The sequence below is a fragment of the Mesoplodon mirus genome (genome assembly GCF_964341445.2).
Source record: "Mesoplodon mirus genome assembly, chromosome: 18".
Lineage (NCBI taxonomy): Eukaryota > Metazoa > Chordata > Mammalia > Artiodactyla > Ziphiidae > Mesoplodon > Mesoplodon mirus.
The window spans coordinates 7,602,634-7,625,038 of record NC_138994.1 but is presented as its reverse complement, the minus strand read 5'-3'; the positions used below and the strand labels follow the sequence as shown (position 1 = coordinate 7,625,038).

The following is a 22,405-nucleotide window of genomic DNA, read 5'->3' as shown; positions in this document are numbered from 1 at the left end:
ATCTTCCCAGACCAGCGATCAAACCTGTGTCCCCTGCACTGGCAGGCAGACTGCTATCCACTGTGCCACCAGGGAAGCCCTTTCGTCTTTTTTAATAGAAGTAAAAATCTTTTTGGAATTTCTTTCAGTTAAGAAAACAGGTACTAATGTAGGTCTCTTGTAAAAGCAAAGGGGCATAAAGTGAACTTTCAGAAAACAGGGGATGTCTGTACTTTTCAGATTATCTGTTTGGACCAGATCTAATTGTTCCATTCCAGCCTACAGAGCCTGGCACCCGGGCAGATGGGAAGTACGCTGGCATCAGAGGCGCTACCTCCCCGGCATTCCCGCTGCCCACCCCCCTCCCCTGCGCCTGCTCCGTGGCCTCCTGCACCTCTGTGCACCCACGCAGGTAACATGTGGGGCTCCGGGTTGGGCCTGAGGCTGAGCGCTGACCTACAGGAGCCGAGTGCTGAGCCTCCCAAGTCCTCCGCCAGTGCCTGTCGGCAGCCACACTTTTCACTACCTGAAGCATCAGCTGTATCTACACATCAGACCGAGTTGGAAGGTCACCACGGACCCAGAACTGAGAAGCGGTATGCACGGGGATTGGCAGAGTTGAGACGCAGAGCCATGAAGTTAAAAGCAGGGTTTCCAGCCCAGAACAGAGAAGAGAGGGCAAACCTAGACTTCCGGTCATGACAGGTTTGAGGGCGATTGTTGCTGGGCTGCCTCACCCGTGAACCCAAGGGGAAAAAGCTGACCTTCTGCAGTGGGGGAGTCTGGGGGTAGAGGTTCCAGATGTGCTGAGGGACTGAGATGCCGGAACAGGGTGGGGACCAGGAATTTAGGCCAGCACTGCCCCGAGTCCTACTCTCTCTGCACGTGGAGGTGGTCCTAGGAATCCTGCCCTTCCGGCGGCGGCTTCTAGCTGTGCGCTCTCCCCAGGCCCTTGCCCACTGCAGCTATTTCTTGCTCCCCTTATCTCTTGTCTACCCTTCCCTTCCTTCATCCCTGCCCCAACCTCTCTCATCTTATCTTTCCCCTGAACAGGCAGGACTTTCAGAGCAAGATATCTGCAGGCCCACAATGCTCTGGAGGGGAGGATGGGAGGAAGAGGTTCTTGGCTCACATTGGGCCCCCAGTGGGGGAGGGGCTCTCAGCCTTGGCCTTGCTGAGCCCCTTCCTGCCCCAGGCACAGTGAGGAAAGAGAAAATTCTCTGCGGGCTCAAGAGCACAGTTCCCTTGGGACCAGATAGCGGGTTTTATCCAGCTTTCTGGACTCTCTTGGGAGGTGGGGACGGGCTGCTCTGGCTTCAACCATAAAAGGGAAGTTGGGTCTTCTGCCTGTTGGTAAGATGCTTTCCTAACTCAACTCCCATCTGCTTTGCTGAAGCCAGAGAGGGCAGTTATCTCTGTCAGGAGAGCAAGGAAGCGGAAGCTCCAGGCCCTCCACCCAGTCGATGCCTATTTCCTGTCTGGGACTGGAAAACTACGCCCATTCCTCCCAGCCTCCCAGAGCCCAGTCCTGGGTGCTCCCTTCCCACCTTCAGTGCCCAGTCATCACACTCCCTCCTGGGCCAGAGAGGACAGGGAAGGGTCCTGGGCCACCGTGCGGTCATTTACAGAAAGGAGAGACACAAGTCGGTGTGAGCTCCATGGAAGCCCCCGGACGTGATCTTTAATTGATGTTCCTGTCCCTGCCTCCCCACCCCGAGCCCCAGATGACATATTTACAGGATGCTGTACGGGGCCAGTTCCAGGCCCAGGTCAGTGCAGCCTCCACTCCTCCCTGGGCGCTGCCAGGGTGGGCGCTGCCAGGGTGGGGCAGGAGGATGCAGACAGCTGGCAGCCAGGTGGACTGGTCACAGGAAGTCTTGTGTTCTCCACGTGCCCACCCCCACCCCCACGTGCACGCGCACACAGGCATGCCTGTGCGTGCAGAGGTATTCAGACTTGTGCGGAGATGTGGATCCAAATGCTTGTGCCAGATGCGTCGCCAGCCGTGCACGTGTGTACCACCAGAGGATGCCTTAAGGTACCGCAGCGATAGTGCAAAGCCCGGCCCTTAGCCTCCTGCCCCTGCCTCAGTTTGTATGGCTGGTGGGGCAGTACTGGCCAGAGGGGTACCCCATCCACCCCCCTCACTTGGGCAGTACCAGCTGGAGCTCAGTATCAAGGACCCCACTGCAGCTGCGTCCGGCCACCTTAAAGGGTGTCAGTGGGCCTCAGTCCCCCGTTTGCCCTGAGGGGTGGTGCAAATAAACAGGGAGCCATTTCTTCCATGATTCCTCCTCAAAGATGCCCCAGGGGGAGGCAGCTCAAAGGCCCTGGGGTGTTCAGAAACCCCTGCTGGTCTGGGTGGGGGTATCCCTGGGAAGAGGGGCTCTGTTCCTTTGTGGCCTTCATCCAGAAGGGAGCTTGACCCCCGGCTTGCCCCTGCCGGCTGGTTTTCAGCAGTTAAGGAGCCAGCCCCTGTCCCGAGCGAGGGTCATGAGGAAAGGCCCTGGGCAGGACTGTGTTTGTGGGGGGACTGAGGAATTCTGCCAGCCTCGGTCTCGGGCTCAGCTGCAGTGGGGATCAGAGGACAATGGGGAAAACGACTGTAAACTTACTACTCTGCCCTGGAGTGGGGTTAAGGAGCAGAATGGGTTTGACAGGGACTTGAGGACTTTTCTAGAAGCTGAGGATCAAACATGAGACTTGCCTCTTCCTACTTCCTCTTGCACATCACAGGCAGAGCCCCTAACCCTCCAGGCACTGGGCCACCCCTGGCCTTCCCTCCTTGGGAGAGTGCTCCCTGGGAAGATGGCCCAGCCTGGAACCTCCAGGCCACGCCAGGGGGCACCTAAACCCTGAGTCAGAATCACCCTTCTTGAAAGGGGGAAGGTGCCATGTTATTTTAGGGACTGTATTTTCTAGGACCGTCCCCCCAATACGTGTGTCCTGGCAGGGACAGCAGGACGGTTGTTTTGGAATTGAAGACAACCTGGGACATGTGGTTGCCGTACCCATAACCTAGGCCTTGGGCACGGAACAGGCAGCTTTGGTTTGAATCAGCACTCATACTTCTCTCCAAGCGCAGCAGGGCTGGGCGGAGGGGGCAAGCAGGGATGCCAGGCCCCTGCCTGGCTTGGGGACGTCTGTGTTCAGTGAGAAGATTCCAGGTGTGACCATCCCGGGGGAGGGACGGGGGGGATGGTCAGACCTCAGCTCCTCCAGTCCTTCCTGCAAACGTCAAAACATCCCCACAGCTGCCCTGGCCCCAGCACCCCCGAAGTTACATTCATCAGTTGAGATTCAGTTAAAAAAAAAAAGAAAAAATGTAGATGTCAGCCCTCTCCCCCTAGGTCCCAGAGAGCTTAAACCCTGCCTGGTCCCAGCTGCCTGGTTTTGAGGAGGGGCCATCCCAGGCCATGCCCACTGGTGGCTGCCTGCCCCACTGGGGCACCCCTCTAGCCCTCCCCCCGCCCAACTTGAGCTGTGGCAATCTGTGATGATGGAAGGTACATTCACACAGGGAGAGTTGGTGTGCAAGGCCAAAGCTGCATGAGGTGGGGTGGGGGACCATGGGGGAAATGCCCTCCAGGCCTGGTCCACCCTGGTGGTGTGAGGGTAGGGCCACAACCCGGCCCCAAGCCCCTGTAGGGCCAGGGGTTGAAGGGCTGAGCCCGGAAGACATTTGCATGATGCCTCCCTCCGTGGCTGGGCGGGGCAGACTCCTGGTTCAGGGCCGAGATGGTGGACGCCAGGCTCGGAGGGAGGGGGAGGGCACTTAGGCTCCTCCAGACCTGGAATGGAGAGGGGGCATCAGGAGAGGATATAAGGCAGGGCCCAGAAGGAGAGCCCTCGAGCCGGGCCCCGGGAGGTCAGTGCTGGGCCCTGGAGATGGCAAGTCACAGGCTGGCCAGGGAGGGGATCTGGCGGGAGGTCAGACAGTGGTGACATGAAAGACAAAACAGATGGGACGCAGAGGTAGGCTCCCTTCCCAGGGGTTGGGGCCTGTGTGGGCGGGGGCACAGCTCCAGGGTCCACGGGGCCAGAGGTGGTCTGGCCATAGGAGGGGCAGGAGTTAAACGACCAAGGCCTGAGGGGGTGGGTGGACTGGAGGAAGGGGCAAGGGGCAGGTTGAGGACTCTTCCTGGAGTGGGGTTCTCCCACCCCTGTAGTGACAGCAGTGACAGCAAGGGTGGAGGGACCAGCCCCAGCTCCCCATCCACAGAATGCGAGGTGACGAATGAGATGGAGGAGACAGGGACAGCGGGAGGGATGGCGTGGCCGGCGTCACACTGCCCCCTGCTGGGTCGGGTCATACCTTCCTCGGCGGATGTTTCTTCAGGATCCAAGGAGAGGACAGGCAGAGAAAGGAAAAGGAGCCATCTGTGACCTTCTTTTCCCAGGGAGGGGCCTTCTGGCTCCCGGGAGACCCTTTGCCCCAGAGGTGGGCCAGGGGTCCTGGGACCTAGATGCTAATGACAGGCCCAGGGAGAGCTACCAGGAATACCTACTGAACTTGGGTCCTGGGTTTGAGTCCTGACTGCAACTAACTCACCGCATGACCCTGGGCCTCAGGTCCTCCTCTGTACACTCAGGGGTTAGACCAGCTCGAGGGCCTCAGACACGGTGCCCCACAGAGCACCGTAGGCTGGGTGGGGCCTGGGGCCTTGAGGCCTCGGGCAGCCCCCTGCTTAGCTCCACTCTGTGGCCAGGCTGGGATGCACTGAAGCACAGGGTGCCCCCATCTTCTCACGTTTCAAGAGAAGCTGGAAATCAGGATTCTTAATGTAAAATCTCCTGGTTTTTTAAATGTGAGCAACCAATTTTTTAAAATGTTAAGACAAGACGCTGTGGGCTGGCTTGGATTGTGATAGGCGAGCTCCGGTTTGGCTAACCTCTCAGGGAGGCCCCCTCAACTCCAACAGCCTGGGGTTCTGATAACCCCAGAGGATGCCAGGGGGTGCAGGGGCCGTGTGTGTGTCTTACTTAAATCCCCAGCCCGTGCCGCCCAGGACGATGGCTGCAACCAGGACAGCCCCGGCGATGGAGCCGATGATGATGTTGGTGCCGCTGGGACCTAGGGAGGAGGGCAGGGCTCAGTTGGCAGGGACAGTCATGGAGGCCAGGACAGATGGAGCCCCACCCTGGCCAGCTCCAGCCTCACCCTTGTATCTCTCCGTCTCCCCTGTGGGCAGAGACGTGGGCAGGGGGTTGTGGATACTGCAGTCCTTGCCCGTCCAGTCTGGCTGACAGATGCATTTCCCTTCATTGCTGCAGACCTAGAGGTGGGGTGGGGCCAGTAGAGGTAAGCAGGGCCCTGTCCCCACTTGTAAGCCCTTCCCCTGACCCCTGACCTCCAGGCACCCACCCCGTGGTGGGAGCAGATCCGGTGCTCCCCGCTGCCAGGGCAGGTGCTGAAGTTGAAGGCAGAGGCTGGCAGGCAGCGATGGTCCAGGCACAGCATGTTGGGCCCGCAGGCTGTGCCGTCCTCTACGTAGCTCAGGTCTGAACCATCGGACAGCTGCACATGGCCACCCCTGGGGAAACAGCACAGCCGACCTCTGCCCTTGCCCCCGACCCCATCACGGCTGCAACCTCCCCTTCCCCAGCCATGGTCCCAGCCCACACCTGCAGTCCAGCTCCTTGCCCTGGTGGTAGAAAGTGACGCTGCTGATGTCTCCCCCTAAGTCCCCCAGCCGAGCAGCTCCAGAAATGTTGACACAGAGGAGGAAGCCACAGAGCACGTCCCTGTTGGGGCAGTGTGGAGACAGTGGACCCCAAGTCTGACCTCAGACCCAACAACTGACTTCGTATCTGCCCTCTCCCCATCCCCTGATTTTTCACATCGTCTCCCACTGGGACTCATAGCCCGCCCCATCTCTGAAAAAACCCTGCCCAGCCCCAGAGCCCCAGCCCCAAAACTGGGGAAGCCCAACCAGGAGCTCTGACTACTCACTGTTTATTGCACTGGACCCAGCCTGACCCCTTGCGCCCACAGTTCCCACGTTCTGTTCCCTCCACGTTCAGCTTCTCGTAACAGAAGCGATCAGCAGCCGCTGTAGGGAGATGATGCCAGGCATCACCCCACCCACTCCAGAGCCCACCTGGGACCTCAGGCCTGCACCTCCAACACTGGCCTGACCTCAAGTCCAGCTGGGTCCCTGAGATCCTGGGGAGCCGCACATCTGGTGCAAGGCATTTCAGCCGGAGCCTGCCCCCGCTCCAGCCTCTCAATTCCAGGTATTCCACAGTCCCCTCTCCCATCTCCAGCCAAAGACTCACCATGGCCCCAAAGGGCCTGGCACTGCCGGTCCCGGGTTTTGCAGCGACCTCCGTAGCAGCGGCCCTGAGGGACAGACAGGAGACAAGGAACACAGACACTGAGGACAAGAGACTGCACTGAGCCAGAGACCCAGAGTGGGTGGAACCTCCACCCCATCATACCTGTTCGTGATCACAATAGTAACCATCCAGCTTGTGCAGGTTGGGGGGACACTGCGGAGAAAGGGGCTGGACTGAGTAGAGCTGACCCAGGACTGGGAGCTGAGGTCAGCCCCAGGGAAGAATAAAGGGGTGCCAAAGGCCCACCAGGTGGGGGCTCAGGTCACAGGGCTCCTCCAGGTCAAGGACAAGAGGAGGGAACTCAGACCACATGGACTGGCAGGTCCCATAGCTTCTCCAGTCTCCCTCAGTTTCCTGCACCTCCTTCACAGGGCTGGGAGGACTGAATACCTGGTATGTAATAAGGACTTAGAGGTTAAATAATATTATTATCCACTGTGATCCCTAGTAGACACCAGGCACTGCGCCAGGCCCTGGGAACACCAGCTAGACTATAAATACTGGTTTAACGATTGGAGGAGCAAAGCCAGAAGGCATGAAGAACTCCTTTCTCAGATGAGAAACTGAGGCTGATCAGTGGCGGCGACTACAGCAGCGGAGAGGAGGGGCGCGCAGAACAGCCACCCAGCAGAGCCAAACGGATAGGGATAGTGGTTGCCTCGCTCGGGACTCGGCAGGGCGGCCGGGACGGACGGACCTGGCTCGAGTCCCCGGTGCAGGTCTCCGCGATGTCGCATTCGTTCACGGCCTCTCGACAGGACACACCCCGCGGCTCGTACTAGGGAAGGGATGCATTGAGGGGCTCAAACAAGAACCACCGACCCCTCGTCTTCCCTCCTCCTCGGCCCGGCCCCTGCCCGCTCCCTGCCCACTAAGCACCGCCCCCAGGTCCGTTCACGGCTCCGCCCACCCCGCTACTTCTCAGCAGGTGCTTCGCCCCACTCCCCGTAGCTCCGCCTTCAACAGAACGGAGAGGGCAGCACGCCCAGCTCCTCCCTCGCCATTGGCGCTTTCTTCGCGTCAAGCCCCGCCCCTACAGGTTTGCCTCCAGCGGCTCCTCCTCCTTAAGTCCCGCCCCCTATCTGGACGTCCGCAGCCCAGTCCCTCCCGGTCCCCGCTCCTTCCCGTCCCAGCGGCGGGTCCCCCTCACCTTGCAGCGGCGACAGCACAGCCCGTCGCTGCACATGGCGTCGTGAGTCAGGGTGCATTTCTTGCAACAGTTCCCGCCCGCGCGGCTGCACTCCTGAGGGACGCAGGGAGAGGGCGAGCCCTGACCCTCCCCACCCGGACCCTCCCTCGCACTCACCCCTGCGTTCCCCGCCCTCCACCTGGCACCAGCACCAGTCTCGCACCTGCACCGAGCCGCAGTCGCACTCCTCCCCGGCCTCCACGAAGCCGTTCCCGCACTCAGGCGGGTCCAGGAGCTGGACGGGGAAGGGGTGTCGGGAGTCTGGCCGGGACCCTGCCCAAGCCCCGCTCCCACGTTCCCAGCCCTGGGGCTGGTACCTTGAGGGGCTTGTTGAAGAGGCAGCTCCCGCCGCCCTCCTGCAGAAACTGGTTATACTCGTCGATGCTGCAGCGCGAGAACTTGCGGGGTAGGTAGAACCTAGGTAGGGATGAGGGGACCGTGCCGCTAAGTCCCCGCCAGCCCACTGTCTCGCCCCTTCTCAAGACAGGTATGGGGTGCACCGGCGGACTCGGTCACCATCTCGAGAAGGATGAAGATCTATGTGCCTGGACACTGCATGAGAATCCTTCCGCCTGCCCATCAAGGGGGAGTGGGCAGGGGACGCCGCTCCTGGCTTCTCCCCGAAACCTCAGGACTCCGGGAGTCGGAGGTTTGTGCGCCAAGGAGGGAAGGTGCCTCCAAATGAGGCTTTGGCGGCGCCCAGTGGCAACAGTGCGCACTACAAGCCTGAACAATTTGGGCGTCCGGCTGGGGAATGTGCGTCTCCCTATAGTGTCCACAGACAGCTGCGCTTCCTGGAATTCTGAGTGGTCCCGAGAGAGAGCTGGGTCTCTTGAAGCCACCGGGTCCAGAATGTCACCCAGTGCTCGCTCTAGGACTCCCTTTGCCCAAGATCCTCCCCCGTTTTGTCCCCAAGAACTCACCCAGTGTCCTCCATGATGCAACCCAGCCAGTTGTCCGGACATTTGCAGTCCCCTGAGAGGTGAGCCAGGTGAATATAAGGGAGGGTGAAGAACCGCCCCCCTCCCGTGGACACCCTCTTCATCTCTCGAGTATGGGTCTGGGCGGGGTGCGAGGGTCTTCACTGATACCTGCCGAGCTCCGGTGTTTATTCCACATCATGCCCAGGTTCTGCCCCAGCGTCTGGGCCAAGGTCACCGCCATGGCCCCCATGTTGTCATACTTGGGGTGAGGAAGATGGAGCACAAAGATGTCTTCATCCCTCCCAAAGGCACGGGGCTCATGCCCTTCGCAGCCCCTCTCCTTCCCACCCCGCACCCCAGCCATGCCCCCCACGCTGCTCACCTCGTTCACACCCCCACCCCTGGACAGCGAGCAGACGCCTCCCACGTAGGCAGCGCCGCTGCTGGTGCTCTGGAAAGTTCTGCCCCTGGAAGGGAGAGGCTTGTCGGGAGAACCCACTGCCTTCCCCGTGGTGGCTCCCCTGGGCTCCGATGGGGAGGCAGGTGAGCCCCCCCTCCATGTCAGTCTGTGTGACCTGAGGCAATCCCCTAACCTTCTTTGGATTCATTTGCCCTTAAGCCAAATGAGGGATTCCTAATAGATCATCTCTAACTGCAAGGACTTTTTATCAGATTTTTTTTCCCTACCAGGGCATTGGAAGGGATGCCCTGAGGAAGGGATGCTGGGACCATTTGAAAGGGGAAGAGGGGACGAAGGGGAGGTTATGGGCAGAGGAAGACCACCGGTGGTGGGGAAAAGGGGCCTGAGCCTAAGATGCAGGGGAAGACGCCCAGCCACTGCTGCAAATGGCTGGGAGTAGGTACAAGGGGAGCCCAGTCCTCACACCCTGCAAGCGTGCCTGGCCCAGAGCCATGTTCAGTAACCCTGTGCACCGCAGCCACCAGCAGAGGCTGGCAGGGTTCATGGGGTGGGGGACTCACGAGAAAAGGTGGGTGGCATCACTGGGCTCAGGCAGGCCCTCCCGCCGGTAGACCATGAGCCGGGCCAGGGTCTCCAGGAGGTCATCCTGCACCTGGATCTTGTCCCCATCTGCCCACGTTTCCATGGCAACCAGCACGATGCGGGTATTGAGCTGTTCCTTGTACATCTGGGCCAGGAGAGGGGAAGATGAGGAGGGGGCTGGAGGGTGGGAGTGGGTGTGGGGGAACAGGGCTGGAGGAAGGTCTCAATGTGTCCCTCCAGGAAGTGGGGGTCAGAGGCTGACGGTGCCCTTGAGAGCTCACCCTGAGGATGCGTGCGGTGGCGTGGGGGGTGGGAGGAGAGGGAAGGGAAGGGAGGGCTGCTCACCACATCTGCCAGGTTCACCACGGACTTGGCGAAGTTGCTGGTGAGCACCACCGACTGTCGCATCTGCTCAAACTGGGAGAGAAGACAGTGGGCGGAGGGCCAGTCTGCTTCCAGCCCCTCCTCCCAACGTCACTCCCAGCCTGGGACTGTACCAGCTGGTGGTCGTTGATCACAATCAGCTCCACATACTTGGTCTCACTGTGCACTGTAGGGTGGCCCCGGCGGACCTGGCGAGGAGGTGGGCACTTGGAATCAGTCCCCTCCATGCCTGGCATCGTAGCCAAGCCACAGACAGACTCAAGGGGGGGGGGCTGGACTCCAGCCAGAGACAGTGGCAGCTCCCCACTGGTGTGGGTCCCATCCAGCCTTGGTACCAGGGCAGGCAGCCTCGGTTTGCCTATAGACACTAGTGGTAGGGCCTAGGGTGGGCGCTTCCTGCCAGAGGTGGTTCCCTGGCTTCCAGCCACATCAGTCTGAGCCCTCCTTTGCCCCGGCTATGGATGGGGGTGTCCTCCTGCTCCGGGCCACAGCCCGAGGTCTCTGCAGCAGGAGGTCTGTGCGGGCCCCCATACCTGCCTTTTCTTTCTCAGCCTTGGTCGGTTCGGAGAAGCAGAATGGGCAGGAGCAGCAAACAGGCAGCCTGGGGGGAGGGTGCCGGTGAGGGGGGCACAGTCGGCCCCCTCCCCAGCCCCATTTTCCCTCCCTTACCTGGTTCCCTGCATCCGAGGGGGGCTGGGAGGAGGGGGGTCCGGTAAATGAGGTGGGGAAGGGGTCCCTGCAATGAGGGGAAATTCGTTCTTGGGGAGGCGGACCAGATCTGCGCTGAGCCAGATTGCGGGGGAACATCTCCAGCCCTTCCCCCCACCCCACCCCAGGGTGACCCAGAACTGGCCAGAGCTCCCATGTCGGATCTGATCTCCCAGATGCTCAGATTCCGGGGTCAAGACCTGGGGGCACCCTGAGAGACAGGGGCAAAGGACACTGGAGCCCGATGGGAGGTTACTTGGGGGACAGAGGGGACATTGGAGCTGGGGGCACAGGGGAGGGCAGTGAGGCTGAGGTTACCAAGGCAGGAGGAGGAAGAGGCAGCAACAGCCACTGCAGTGACAGCCATTGGGACAAGCGTGGCAGGGCTGTCAGAGGGGCCAGGGAGGGGCTCACCTGGAGAGTTTCCCGAGGCCTGGCCACCTCGTGGGGCTCCATGATGTAGGTGAAGTTCCCGTCAGAGAAGACCCCGCTGCAGCGAGAGAGACGCAGCTCCCCACTGTCCCCAGGGCTGGAGGCTCATCCCGGCCGCCCAGCCCCTCCCCATACTCACTGCAGCCCCTGGCAGGTGGAGAGGGCAGCAAAGGAGTGCGGGTTCCCTCGGAGCCTCCCCTGGTAGTAGCAGTGGTCTCCAGCCCCCTGGGGGAGCAGAGAGCGTGAGTGGACATGCTCCCTTCCCCGCATGAAGGCAGGAGGACGGGTGAGGGCCCCTGAAGCTGCCCCGTGTGCAGGGCTGCGGTCCCTGGATACACCTGGGGATCTGGAGCCAGGCTCTGCTCTGGCTATGCTCCTAATTTGCTGTTTCACCTTGGTCAAGTTCCTAGCCCTCTCTGGGCCTGCTTTACCTCACCTACAACGTGAGGACTTTGGGGCACATCAGTGGCTCTTAACCATGAGTTGGGGCTGGTACAGGGATCACAGACTCATTTGAGAAGAATAGCTGACGTTCATATAGCACCTACTGGGTGCCAGGCACCATTCTAAGCACTTACCATGGATCAGCTCACTTAATCAGATGAAAGCTATGGACTCACCCCCAACACACACACACCATTTCACACAACGTGTGTTCACAGACGCCACAGCCTCTGTGGACCACCCCTGGACGCATGGTCTGTGGCGGAGGAAATGTGAGCAGCGTGTGTCCTCCTGGCCAGGCTCACAGGTCAGAGGGGACAAGCACCCCCTCCCCTCGGCTTCCTGCAGAATTACTTGTGCTCCAGTTACTGAACAGTCTGGAGGGGGAGGGCCAAGGCTATTTACAGACACCCATTCATCTTTGCTTGCACCCCTGAGCCTTCAGGGCTGGGACCCTGGGGTCCCAGGCAGCCCGGAATTCCCAGGGCCTTGGTGCTGAGCAAGAGGGGCATTCCCCCAACCGCCCCCTGCCAGAAGATTCTGGGCATGGAGCAGTGGGGGTCCTGGAATGTCTCCATGCTGGCAGACAGGCTGGCTGGGGGTCAGCCCTCTGGAGCTGGGCAAGGGGAGCTGAGGGCTCCATGCCATTCGACAGGCCACCCCGACTCCAATCCTGGAGGGGCCAGGCCCAACCCGAGTGTAGAATATACCCCAGACCCCATCTCCACCGGCCACCTGTGCCCTCATCCCGCCTCCCCATCCCCTTCCAAAGGCACTCACGGTGCTGTGCTGGGTCGGCCCCTCCCGGCTGAAGTGACGCTCCACATATTGCGAAGAGAGAAGGTGACTGGAACAGACAGAGTGGGCAGGAGGAAGGAGCGGGTCACAGTGGGGCTGGGTCCTGTTTGGGTCCCACCACAGCTCAGATCCAGGTGCCCTGCCCCAGCCAGCCAAGCCCAGGCCATGCCTTGCCCGCCCACCTGCGGCCCTCCCCCCACACTCACTGGTTCAGCTCCAGGTCCAGAGTGAAGTTTGAGTTGAAGGCTGGGATGACGAAACTCACCTGGGCCAGGTGGACAGGCTGGGAGAAAGCGGGGGAAGGCAGAAGGGGAGTCAACCTGGGGAGGCCTTTAAGGTGGGAACTGGGGGGACTGGCGAAACCCCAGTAAGGGGAGTAGCCCTGGGGAGGGGATGGCCCAGGCCCAGCAGCTGTGGGTACCATTGATCTAGGGGGAAGATGCTTTCCTCCAAGCTCATCTTCCTCCAAGACCCTGTTCCTTTCCTGGGGGGAGGGGCAGGAGCACGCAACCCCGGGGCACAGGCCTCCCGGCTCTCTGGGTGCCAGCCCACCCTCTCTGGTGTAGATGCCTCCCTGGGGCCAGGCTACGGTAGGGATGGGTAGGGGCAGCTCAGCCTGCCCACTGCCTCACGCCAGGCCCTCCCTGCTGCTGGCAGGGCCACGCTCACCCACAGGTGAACTAAAGGGAGGCCCCGAGAAGTATTACGGGAAAGAGGCAAACAGGAGATGGGGTGCAGTGTGACCCCAGGGCCCTGCTGAAGCAGGCCCCTCCCTTCCTGTCCCCCTACCTTGGCCCTAGCCTCAACTTATGGAGGAGGCCTCGTACGCTGCAGACAGGGGTGGAATGGGTTAGAACTGATCGCAGGGCCCCTGGAAGCTGGGATGATGGGCAAATGCCATCCTGTCGGGGGGAGAGCACGTGGCTCCTCCACCCGCAAGTCCACTGCCCTCTGCCTCGCCCAAAGCAGCTCATCTTTGATATTTCGATCCCATGGTTAATTTTTAAACACGGAAGTTTTCCTGATAAATTTTTCAGAGGGGCCTTTGCAGTGGGGCTGGGAGGCTCCAGGTTGTCATGGCAACGTACCAGGCCTGAGCAAGATGGCTGCCCTCCCAGGCCTGGGCGCCCAGCTACTGTAGCGGGTGAGGTTTCCAGACCTGGTGCTAGTGTGCCTGGAGGGAAAGCGACCCCAAGAGAAGAAGGGGCAGGAGAGTCTGGGCTGAGGAGACGTCAGCCTTCTCGGCTCCCACGTCCCCAGTCCAAGCCTCAGGTCTTACAAAATATCTCAAAGCACAGGAAGGGCCCGAGAGGGGCTGGAGCCCTCTGCTCACCCCCGTCCGTTTAAGAAGACTGAACTCCAGATCCCCAGATGAGGGGCCCACCGCTGGGCTGTACAGATGTGAGGAAGTCTGTTGGCTGCCGTTCTTTCGGGAGGAGCAGGTTACAAGACGGAGGGGAGCCCCGATGTCACAAAATTCCATAGCCTGGTGCTAGTCGGCTTCCTGATCAGCCACCTAGATTTCTAATCTTCATGAGCGCTTGTATGTGCCAGGCACTGGTCTAAATACTTTACAAGTATCGTCGTATTTGATCTTCACTACAACCCAATGGGATAGATACTAATGTTACCCTCATCTAACATATGGGGAAACTGAGGCACAGAGAGGCTAACTAACATGCCCATGGTCGTAGGACTAAGAAGTGGGAGAGCAGGGATTCAAGCCTAGGGAATCAGCTTCTAGGGCCTTCTCCCCTCAAAGGTGAGGTAAGATGGAAACGGCCCAGTGTCCATGAGAGGCCCTGAGAGTCAGGGTGAGGTAGGAAGCCCTCTGAGCCCCAAGGACACTGACTCACCCCACCCCAGGCTGACCGAGGCTCCAAGCTCCATCCTGAGCCCCTAGAGCGTCGACCAGATTTGAAATAGAAAGTCAAGGACAAGGAGTCACTGCTTCCCTCTCCCCACCTTGGTCTGGACCATCCCTGCCCTCCCCCTGCCCCTGGGCCTCGACCAGCTCTGTCCCCAGTACCCCAACTCCTTGGTCTGGACCATCCCTGCCCTCCCTCTCCCCTCCTGGACTTGGACTATCTCTGCCTTCCCCACCCATCCCTGTCTGGACCACCTCTGCCCTCTCTTGCCCTCAGGTCTGTTCCTGCTTGTTCTTTCTGGCCCCCACTGACAAGCCTCTATCCCGGCCCCTATGCTGGCCACCCAGGAGAGCAGCCTGTCCAGGCCCCTTGCCTTGATTCCACTCTCTAAAGTTGGTAGCCTCAGGGATAATCCAGCAACTTCTCTGAGCCTCAGATTTTCCCACTGAAAATGGTAAGATGAGCCCAGATGCAAGGCTGCAAGGTTGCCTCGTGTGGTAGAGGTTGTCCTGGGCCTGGAGGATTCTGGAAGAGCCGACCCTGGTGCTTGCAGAATCTCCCCCACTCAGAAGGTCAGCAAGCTAACCCATCTGGCCTCCCCATTCTCTGCAGACCAAGCTGACCCCAACTCAGGGTAAAGCCCGGGCCGATGCGGGAGCAGACACCAGGTGGCCTTTGTCCCCACCACTTCCTGCAGCCTGCCGAGGCCTCATCCCTCTCCTTACCTGGCAAGGCCTAACTGTGGGGCTGGGAGGCCCTCTTCCCCAGCAGGACACAGGGTTCAGGCCAGGTAGGATCCTGGGGCAGTGCAAGGGCAGCTGCTGGGACTGGGAGGCAAGCCCAGGAGGGGTTGGGGGAGCCACCAAAGGCTATGGGAAGAAGGGGAGGGAAAGTAGATAATGGGGCACGTTTGCCTAACCTGGCCCGATGCAGGGGGGCTGTGGGGGGACACCCCCTGTCTGCAGGAAGAGAAAGATCAGGCAAAGCCACCTCAGTCCCCAGGACCTCTGTACCCCAGGCGCCTGGGTAGGGGGTTCCTGCTGGCACCAGAGTCTTAACCTCCCCCCACTAACCCACACACTCCCAGCCAAGCTTTCAGCCCATGTTCTATCAAAGCCAAACTGCTCCTGGCCTGCTTCCTGCCGGACCTGTCCCTGACCTCTCTCGTTATCCCTCGGTCCCTCCCTCGGGAGCCCCTTCTGTCCCCGACTGCTGCCCTCCTTTGCGCCCAGCTCAGCGCTGCTGGGGACCGGCTGATCGGGCCTCCACCCTGTGCCCCGTGCTCGCCTCTTGCTCCCCGGCCACTGGCTCTCAGGTGCTCAGGCTCATTCGATCTCAACCTGCCCAGGCAGGCTGGTGCTCATTTTATAAATGCCAGGGAGGGACACTTGGAGGTGACTGGCCCAGGGCCACGCTGGGGAGGAGCTGGGTCAAGGCTCACCCTCGGGCTGGAGTTCCTGTCTCTCATGGCCGCTGTGACCACCTGGCTGCGGTGACCTCACCCTCCCCTGTCGCCAGCTGGTCCACTCTCCAGGCACCTGCTTGCCCCCCACCAGATTCGAGTGAAGTCCCAGAATCACAAATACAGATGCCAGGCCTCCACCTCAGACCTACAGAATCCCGGTCTCGGGAAGGGGAAGCCTAAAGATCTTCCGGGTTCCCAAACACCCCAGAAAGTTCGAACATGCAGGCGCTACCCCTCAAACAGTTACCCTGAATCCCTCCTCCCAAGCCTCCATCTCCTCACCCTCGTCTGCGACCACAGGGCATGCACCCACCCACCCCACCTGACAGGGCTTTGGTCCCTCTCTATCCCTGGGACCTCGGGCACATCGATTTCTTTGGTCACTGATTCAATTTTTCACAGGGGTGGCCTTTAGTCCCCTTGGGTTCGGGCTACCCCCACCTTTTTCCTTGCCCAGGGGCTCAACACTTCTGTTGAAGGAAAGGCATCAGAAGGCACGAGTGAGCTGCTTATCCTCTCTGAGCCTCAGTTTCCCCACTGATAAAACGATGTTGTCATGAGGACTAAATGAAAGCCCTTTTTAATGTGTTATTCTCACAAGGATTAGTAATAATAATAATATATGAAAAAGGAAGTGTAAATGTTCCAGCTGAACAGGGCTCTGAGGCACTGGAGAAACCGCCTGGGCTGGTGGTGGCAGAGGGGGAGGAGCCAGAGAGGCAGGAGCCCCACCTGGGAGAAATCCTCGCCTTCCCAGCCCTGGTCCCCCAAGGTGCGCCGAGCCTCCACTTTCGAGCCTCCACTTTTCGGCAGGACAGCGGGAGTCCCAGATAGTGAGAACAGTTGGACCAGCTTCCGATGATGGGATTTGACCTAAATGCTTGAGGACAGAGTGACTCCTTACAGGGTCATTAGTCTCTCTGGGGACAGACTCTGGGCAGCTGGGTCCCTCCAGGCAGCCAGGAGGGGTGCTTGGGTGAGGCCAAGCCCACAGGCTGGAGTCTGGCTGGGGAGGACTCAAGACTCCCCAGGACTCAAGACTCCTGCCGTGTTGCCCCTCCCCCAACCCTGCACGGAGTCTGACAGGTAACCCCAAATGCCCTGGCTCCTGTTCCTGACACCCAGCCCTCATGCCACACCCGGCCCGGGACACTCAGGAGGCTGGATGCTGAACATCTGCTCTTGCTGGATCCCAGGCAGGACACCTGACACCCATCATCTCTAATCCTCGCAGCAGCCTGGGCGAAGTAGAGACTACTGTTACCCCCATCTCACGGATGGGGAAGGTGGGGTTCAGAAGGCTTGCCCAGGTCACTCAGTCAGAAGCAGGGGAGCCAGGACCCACGGAGGCTGTCCCACGCCAAAGCCACAGGTACAGCCTTTCAAATGGAAGCTGAGCTTCCTGCATGAACTCTCCCTCTGCCCAACCTCATGGCAGGGCTGGTTCAGGGCCCACCCTGGAGCAAGCTGGGCCCAGCACAAATCCTTCCAGCCACCGGCCCCCTCCCAGGAACCCCCTCCTGCCTCTGATCCCAGGGCAGAGCTGTGACCTTGGCCCAGGTCGGGTACTAGGGCTCCAGGCACAGACCCTGTGGCTTCCTGCCCGTGACTGCCATCTTGCAAGGGGCTGGGGACTGAGCCTTGCCTAACTGCCCACCCCGCTCCTCCTCAGCAAGAAAAACGCAAACACCACAGCACACGCCCTCGGTTAAGGGCTTTCAGGTGGCACATGCTGGTCTGGGCAGCTCTCACGGGAGCTCAACCCAGTGACTGAGGCCCCCTCTGCCAGCTGACTCCTGGGCCTGGGACCCTCCACACCCCCGTTCACTAACTCACATCCTGCCCTCTCCTTGGTTCCGAAGGAGGCTGGGTTTTTCAGGGGGAGGCACAACCTGCACAGCCGCTTTGTGTGGATTAGAAAAAGGGTCCCTTCAGAACACATGCAGCCTGAGTCCTCCGATTCATTCAGCCCACTGGCCCGGGCACCCTTGTGCAGTGAACAACCAGCCCAACGGTACACTGTGGGCCTGCTTGTTCCCCCGCCTCACACCCAGCTGCAGGCTCCCTGTGATCCCGGGTTTCTACACTTCCAGAAGCTCCCCGACCTCTCGGCCTCAGGCCTAGCCTGTTTCCAAACTGGACAGAAGTGAGATGTTGAGAGCCGTGGCAAAGAGGGCAGAGTCCCCTGGGCCTCTCTTTGCTGTACCCTTGAGCGAGGGGCCGGCATGCACTGGCTAAGAGGGCTGCCCTGAAAATCAATCTTGACCATGCTGCTTAAGTGCTGAGTGACCTGGGGTAGCTACTTCACCTCTCTGTGCCTGTTTCCCCATCTGTGAAATGGGAATAATAATAGCCCCACCTCCTGGAATTGTGATGTGGATGAAATAAATTAATAACAGAGAGGTAGAACAGTGCCTGTCCCATTGAGGGCCCAGCAAATTGTAATTTCTCTAACTTCGAACTCCTTCCTGGACAGCTTCGCTCTCCCTGGTTCCCCCTCACAAAAGCCAGGAGTCTTTCCCCATCACTACCTCCTGGCAGTGGGTGGGTCTGAGGTCAATGTTCTCATCATCCTGATTTGAGGGATCCGGGCTCAGAAAGGTACCAGCCCAAGGCCAGAGCAGGTGAGTACCCTGGTTCCCACCATCCCAGCCCTGCCGGCCAGCATGTGCCCCCAAACTTGTCACATGACCCACAGCAGATGGAGATCTTGCTGCTGACCCAAGACCTTGTTTGGCTTGAGATCCCAAATGCGTGCAAGAACTTCAGACAAAACCACACAGCGGCAGGGTGGGACACTTCCTGTTGGGACACTGGGCTCAACGCCACACGGGCTCCACCATCGGCCCCTGAGGTTCTGAGGCCAGAAGTGCTCCAGGGAGAAGTGCCAAGTGGGAGCTAGAGGGACCTCCTTCCGGTCAGGTGGGAATATTCTGGACATGTCTTTCTGTCTCCCTTGGTCTTCCTCCACCCTGTGCTGGGGTGGGGGAGGGGGGTTGGGAAATGCCCCCCCTCACCCCGTGCCAAAACCCAGAGAGTGCCTGGAGGCAGAACGGCACTGTGGGAAGAGCCCTGCTCTTGCAGAAAATCACCCCACTGATTAAGATCTCATTGACTTTGGGCAAGTTACTTAACCTCTCTGAGCCGCAGTTTGCTCATCTGCAAAATGGGCAGACAAAAGTTACCTGCCTTACGGAGTTGTAAGAATTCCACCCCAGGGGAAACTGGGGTACAGACAAGTCAGGACAATGAGTGAGCCTCACTGGGAGGCTGCAGGGAGGTCCCAGGGAAGGCTCAGTCCCAGAGAGGTCCCCACTGGGAGCGACCGTGACCACTGCCCCACGGCTCCACAGGAGCTCCACTCCCACCCTCCAGACACCCGGTTGGGCTTATTCAGACTTGGTCACTCACACATGTAACACATGCACACATGCCACCCACTCACCCAGCAGAGCGACACCCAGAGAGACTCCCCCATCCTCTGCATACTCAACCCATCCAGTCCAAGCGCACCCATCCCCATCTCCCCACCGTCACAGGCACCACCATACCTCAGACTCCTGCCCCCACTCTCTCTCTACAGGAAGGACTAAGCTGAAGGAGCACCCACTCTTCATCCTTCCCTGGGCCCCCGGCTTTCCCTCATCCCTGTCCTCTGACCCCACTGTGGCACCACCCCATCCTCCAATCTGCACATCCCCTAAAACACCAGTCAGAGTCCCAGCAGTCAGGAACGGCAGTCAACTCCCAGCCAACACAGGCTTGGGGTGCACAGTTCACAGGTAGGGGGCCACCAAGGAAGAAAGTCAGACTAAGGGCTAAACCCAGCCGGGACACCCTATCCCTGGCCCTGGGACCATCCCTACTGCCCATCTACCACCTGCCAGGGAGCCTGGACAGGCCCCAAAGGCAGCCTCCACCGCCTTCCCCTCCTCCCAGCCCACGTCCCCCAGCCCCTCCCCATCTTCACCAGGCCTGCCCGCTCAGGACCATTAACCACCCCCTCCCCCGCTCCGCACTGCCTGAGTGATGGTCCATCTATTATGCATGCCGCCTTCCTGCCCCATTCCATTTCCCCGAGTACCCCCGCCCCCCCCGCCCCCCACAACGCCAGAGCCCCCTCCACCCCCCCTAAGGGCTTTTAACCAAGTACATTAGGCAGGGCCAGATGCCAGTCTGACAGATGTCCGCAATGTTAGCCTCCGTTTCCCTGCTTCCTCCCTCTGCCCAGCCCAATTTACCTCCCACCACTCCCAGCTGCCAAAACTTCCCAGACCTTGCTTGTACCCCTCCTCTGAGTCTCTCTCCTCCTCCTATTTCTGCCAGGCCTTTGCCGTCCCGCCCTCGCCGACCCCTTAGCCTGGCTAACTTTCAGCTTCGAGCTCCTGGAGAGCCTAGGCATGCTGAATGAATATTCCATCTGGGTGATTATTATTCACATGATATTAATTAATTATTAATTGCAATTAATCTCCTTCATTCCCAACCTTCCTCAGGGAGGCAGGAGGGGCCTGGCAGCTGAAAGGGGCAGCAGGTGAGTGGAGTGGGCATTTGTGAGTGAGCCTGGGGCCTCAAACATTTTCCCGAGGCCCCACCCACAGCAAGACCGGAAAGGAGAACAATTCGATCAGGGCACAGGGGGAAACTGAGGCAGAAGCAAGCACTAAGCTGGTCCCCAAAAAAGCCCACTGAGGGTGGCTGTGGCGGGCACCCAGCAGCCCTAACCCCTGACTGGCCTCTTAGCTGCTTCTTCCTGCCTCTCACTGCCCTCCCCAAGCCCCATCTGGTGTAGGACGGTTTGCTTTGGCAGGAGAGGGGGCTGGCGGAAAGCTGAAGGCTGGACTGAGCCCTGGGCCTTCTGGGTCCGCTGAGAACAGAGGACCCCCACTCTGATGGGAGGGGGCCTGGAGAGGGGCAGGTGGGTGCTCCCACTAGTGGGCTCCAGCACCCCCTTGGTAGCCCATTGTACAGAAGGGGAAGCTGCAGGAGTCGGCTGCTGGGGAGGCAGGCGCCCAAGCCCTGGCTGTCCCGTGGTCTCCCCTGGGCTCTAAGGCCTGCTCCAGCCCCCTGGCTTCACAGCCGGCCCCACTCACCGGGCCACCAGGAGGCTCCTGGCGGACCCTGGTGTCCAACTGCTGCCTTTGGACCTCTCCCCCGGAGCTCTCCCCCACCAGACGGCTGGGCTCTGTGACCTGCGGGGCTTCCGGGCCCCGCAACGGGGGAGAGACCCTCCAGCGCAGAGCTCTGGCGGGATCCCGGGTCCCCACACCTGGGGAGAAAAGGGCATAGCTGAAGACAGATGCCCACCGTGGGGCAAGAGACGGGAATGGGGTGGGTACGGCACGCCCATCCCCCACTCTGATGTGGCCCCTGGAACCCTGGGGGGATCTGGGTGGGAGGATCTGCTGCCCTGCAGAGGGAAGAACCCGATGGGGAGGGGGCCAGGAGCTGCACTCCAGCCCGACCGTCACGACTGCCCCCCCACCAAAGCCTCAGAGACCTGCAGAGTCCGCCGCCCGGCGGCAGGGGGCTGGCCGCGGTGGGGGGCAGATGTGGACAGGTGGGTGCACGCACCCTCCCCCCCCACACACGCCCTCCCGCGCTCTGGACCTGCTGTCACCCCGAGCACTGCAGGAAAATGTGGCTGCAGCAGAAACCGCCGCAAAACCCGGGGCGGGGGCAGGGAGGGGGCGCCGAGGCCGGGCCGGGCGGGGGTCACTCACCGGGCGAGGGGAGCAGCGGCAGCAGCAGCAGCAGCGCCACGAACGCCCAGCGCCGCAGACGCCTCATGGCTCGCTCATAATCCTCCGGGTCCGGGGGCTGCGGCGGCGAGCTGCGCGGCGCGGGCGGGAGGAAGGGAGGGCGGGGAGCCGCGGAATGCGGGAGCCGCGGGCGGGGGCGCCGGGCAGTCGGGAGGGGGGGCGGGAGCGGGGCGCGGGGCGCGGGCCGGCGGCGGCAGGGAGGACGCCCGGCTCAGTGCGCTCCGGCCGCGGCCATCCCGGCGGGGCTGCGGGCCGGGTTAAGAGCCGAGCGGCGAGCACGTGAGCCGAGGGCCCGCCCCCGCCCCCGCCCCCGCCCCACGCGGCCTCCCACCCCCACCCCCAGCCAGGCTGGGCCGGGGCCGCCGCGACGGGAGGACAAAAGAGCCGCCGCCCGGGACCAGCCTTCCCGGCCCTCCTCGGCCCCCTCGGCAGGTGCAGGGCTGGGCGCCCGCGGTGTCCACCTCGAGATCCCCTCCTCGGCTGCACTTGCTTGGGGAGCTCCGAGGACCCGTCGATTCATAGGGGGAGGGAGGCAGGGTACTGAGGGACCCCCGGGCTCTGATCTGGTGACGGCTCTTCTGGGGACCCGCGCGATCGAGGTGCGGGGGCGTGGCTGCCCCGCCTGGGGTCACCCCTCTGGCTTCGTACCCGGGAGAGGGCTTCCCTGGACCCAGCCCCCAGAGCCCTGCTCCACTGAAGGCTATTGGAGCTGGGAAGGCTGAGGCCCCAGGGATGGAAGCGAGCGGCAGGGGCTCTTGCGGCCAACCCGACTCAGTGCCTCTGGGGTCTCTCCCGGTGGAGCAGGGCACTGCTGGGTCCTCTCAAACGCTTGGCCCAGACCCCTTTCCATCCAGCAGCCTCCTTCTCTGGGCAAATGATGCCCTTGCCTCCAGGAGGGCTTCAGGCATTGCTGTCACGGGGGGGTGGCTCCCCTCACTGGGCTGAGTCCCTCACACAGGACACCCCAATTCTTTCCCCTTTCCCTAAATATATAAACTAGCCAGGTAATTTACACGAGGTTAGCATGTCCAGTTTCTGTCCCTCCCTTGCCAGCCCACATCTTTGAGCAGAAGATACCTCTGCAGCCCCAGCCTCCCCTCTCTCGCCAAAC

General features: G+C 60.9%; 1 protein-coding gene across 2 annotated transcripts; it reads right to left on the bottom strand.

Moving 5' to 3' along the window:
• Positions 1–1,627: 1,627 nt before the first annotated feature.
• ADAM11 (ADAM metallopeptidase domain 11) lies at positions 1,628–21,337 on the bottom strand. Of its 2 annotated transcripts, XM_082605152.1 has the most exons (27): positions 21,256–21,335; positions 20,626–20,801; positions 12,406–12,482; positions 12,182–12,248; positions 11,097–11,182; positions 10,940–11,015; positions 10,487–10,553; positions 10,351–10,418; positions 9,931–10,005; positions 9,779–9,850; positions 9,412–9,578; positions 8,813–8,897; positions 8,599–8,689; positions 8,431–8,482; positions 7,825–7,924; positions 7,671–7,742; positions 7,469–7,561; positions 7,016–7,096; positions 6,421–6,471; positions 6,259–6,322; positions 5,933–6,032; positions 5,605–5,724; positions 5,345–5,513; positions 5,141–5,255; positions 4,963–5,053; positions 4,295–4,322; positions 1,628–3,770 (listed from the first exon to the last, which is right to left on the bottom strand). In XM_082605152.1, exons 1-27 carry the CDS (start codon positions 21,320–21,322, stop codon positions 3,492–3,494), a joined length of 2,589 nt encoding a protein of 862 aa, XP_082461278.1. In that variant the 5' UTR covers positions 21,323–21,335; the 3' UTR covers positions 1,628–3,491. The 2 variants fall into 2 exon arrangements, with proteins under 2 accessions (XP_082461278.1, XP_082461277.1); XM_082605151.1 differs by lacking the exon at positions 1,628–3,770 and having other exon boundaries at positions 4,196–4,312; positions 21,256–21,337.
• Positions 21,338–22,405: the final 1,068 nt, after the last annotated feature.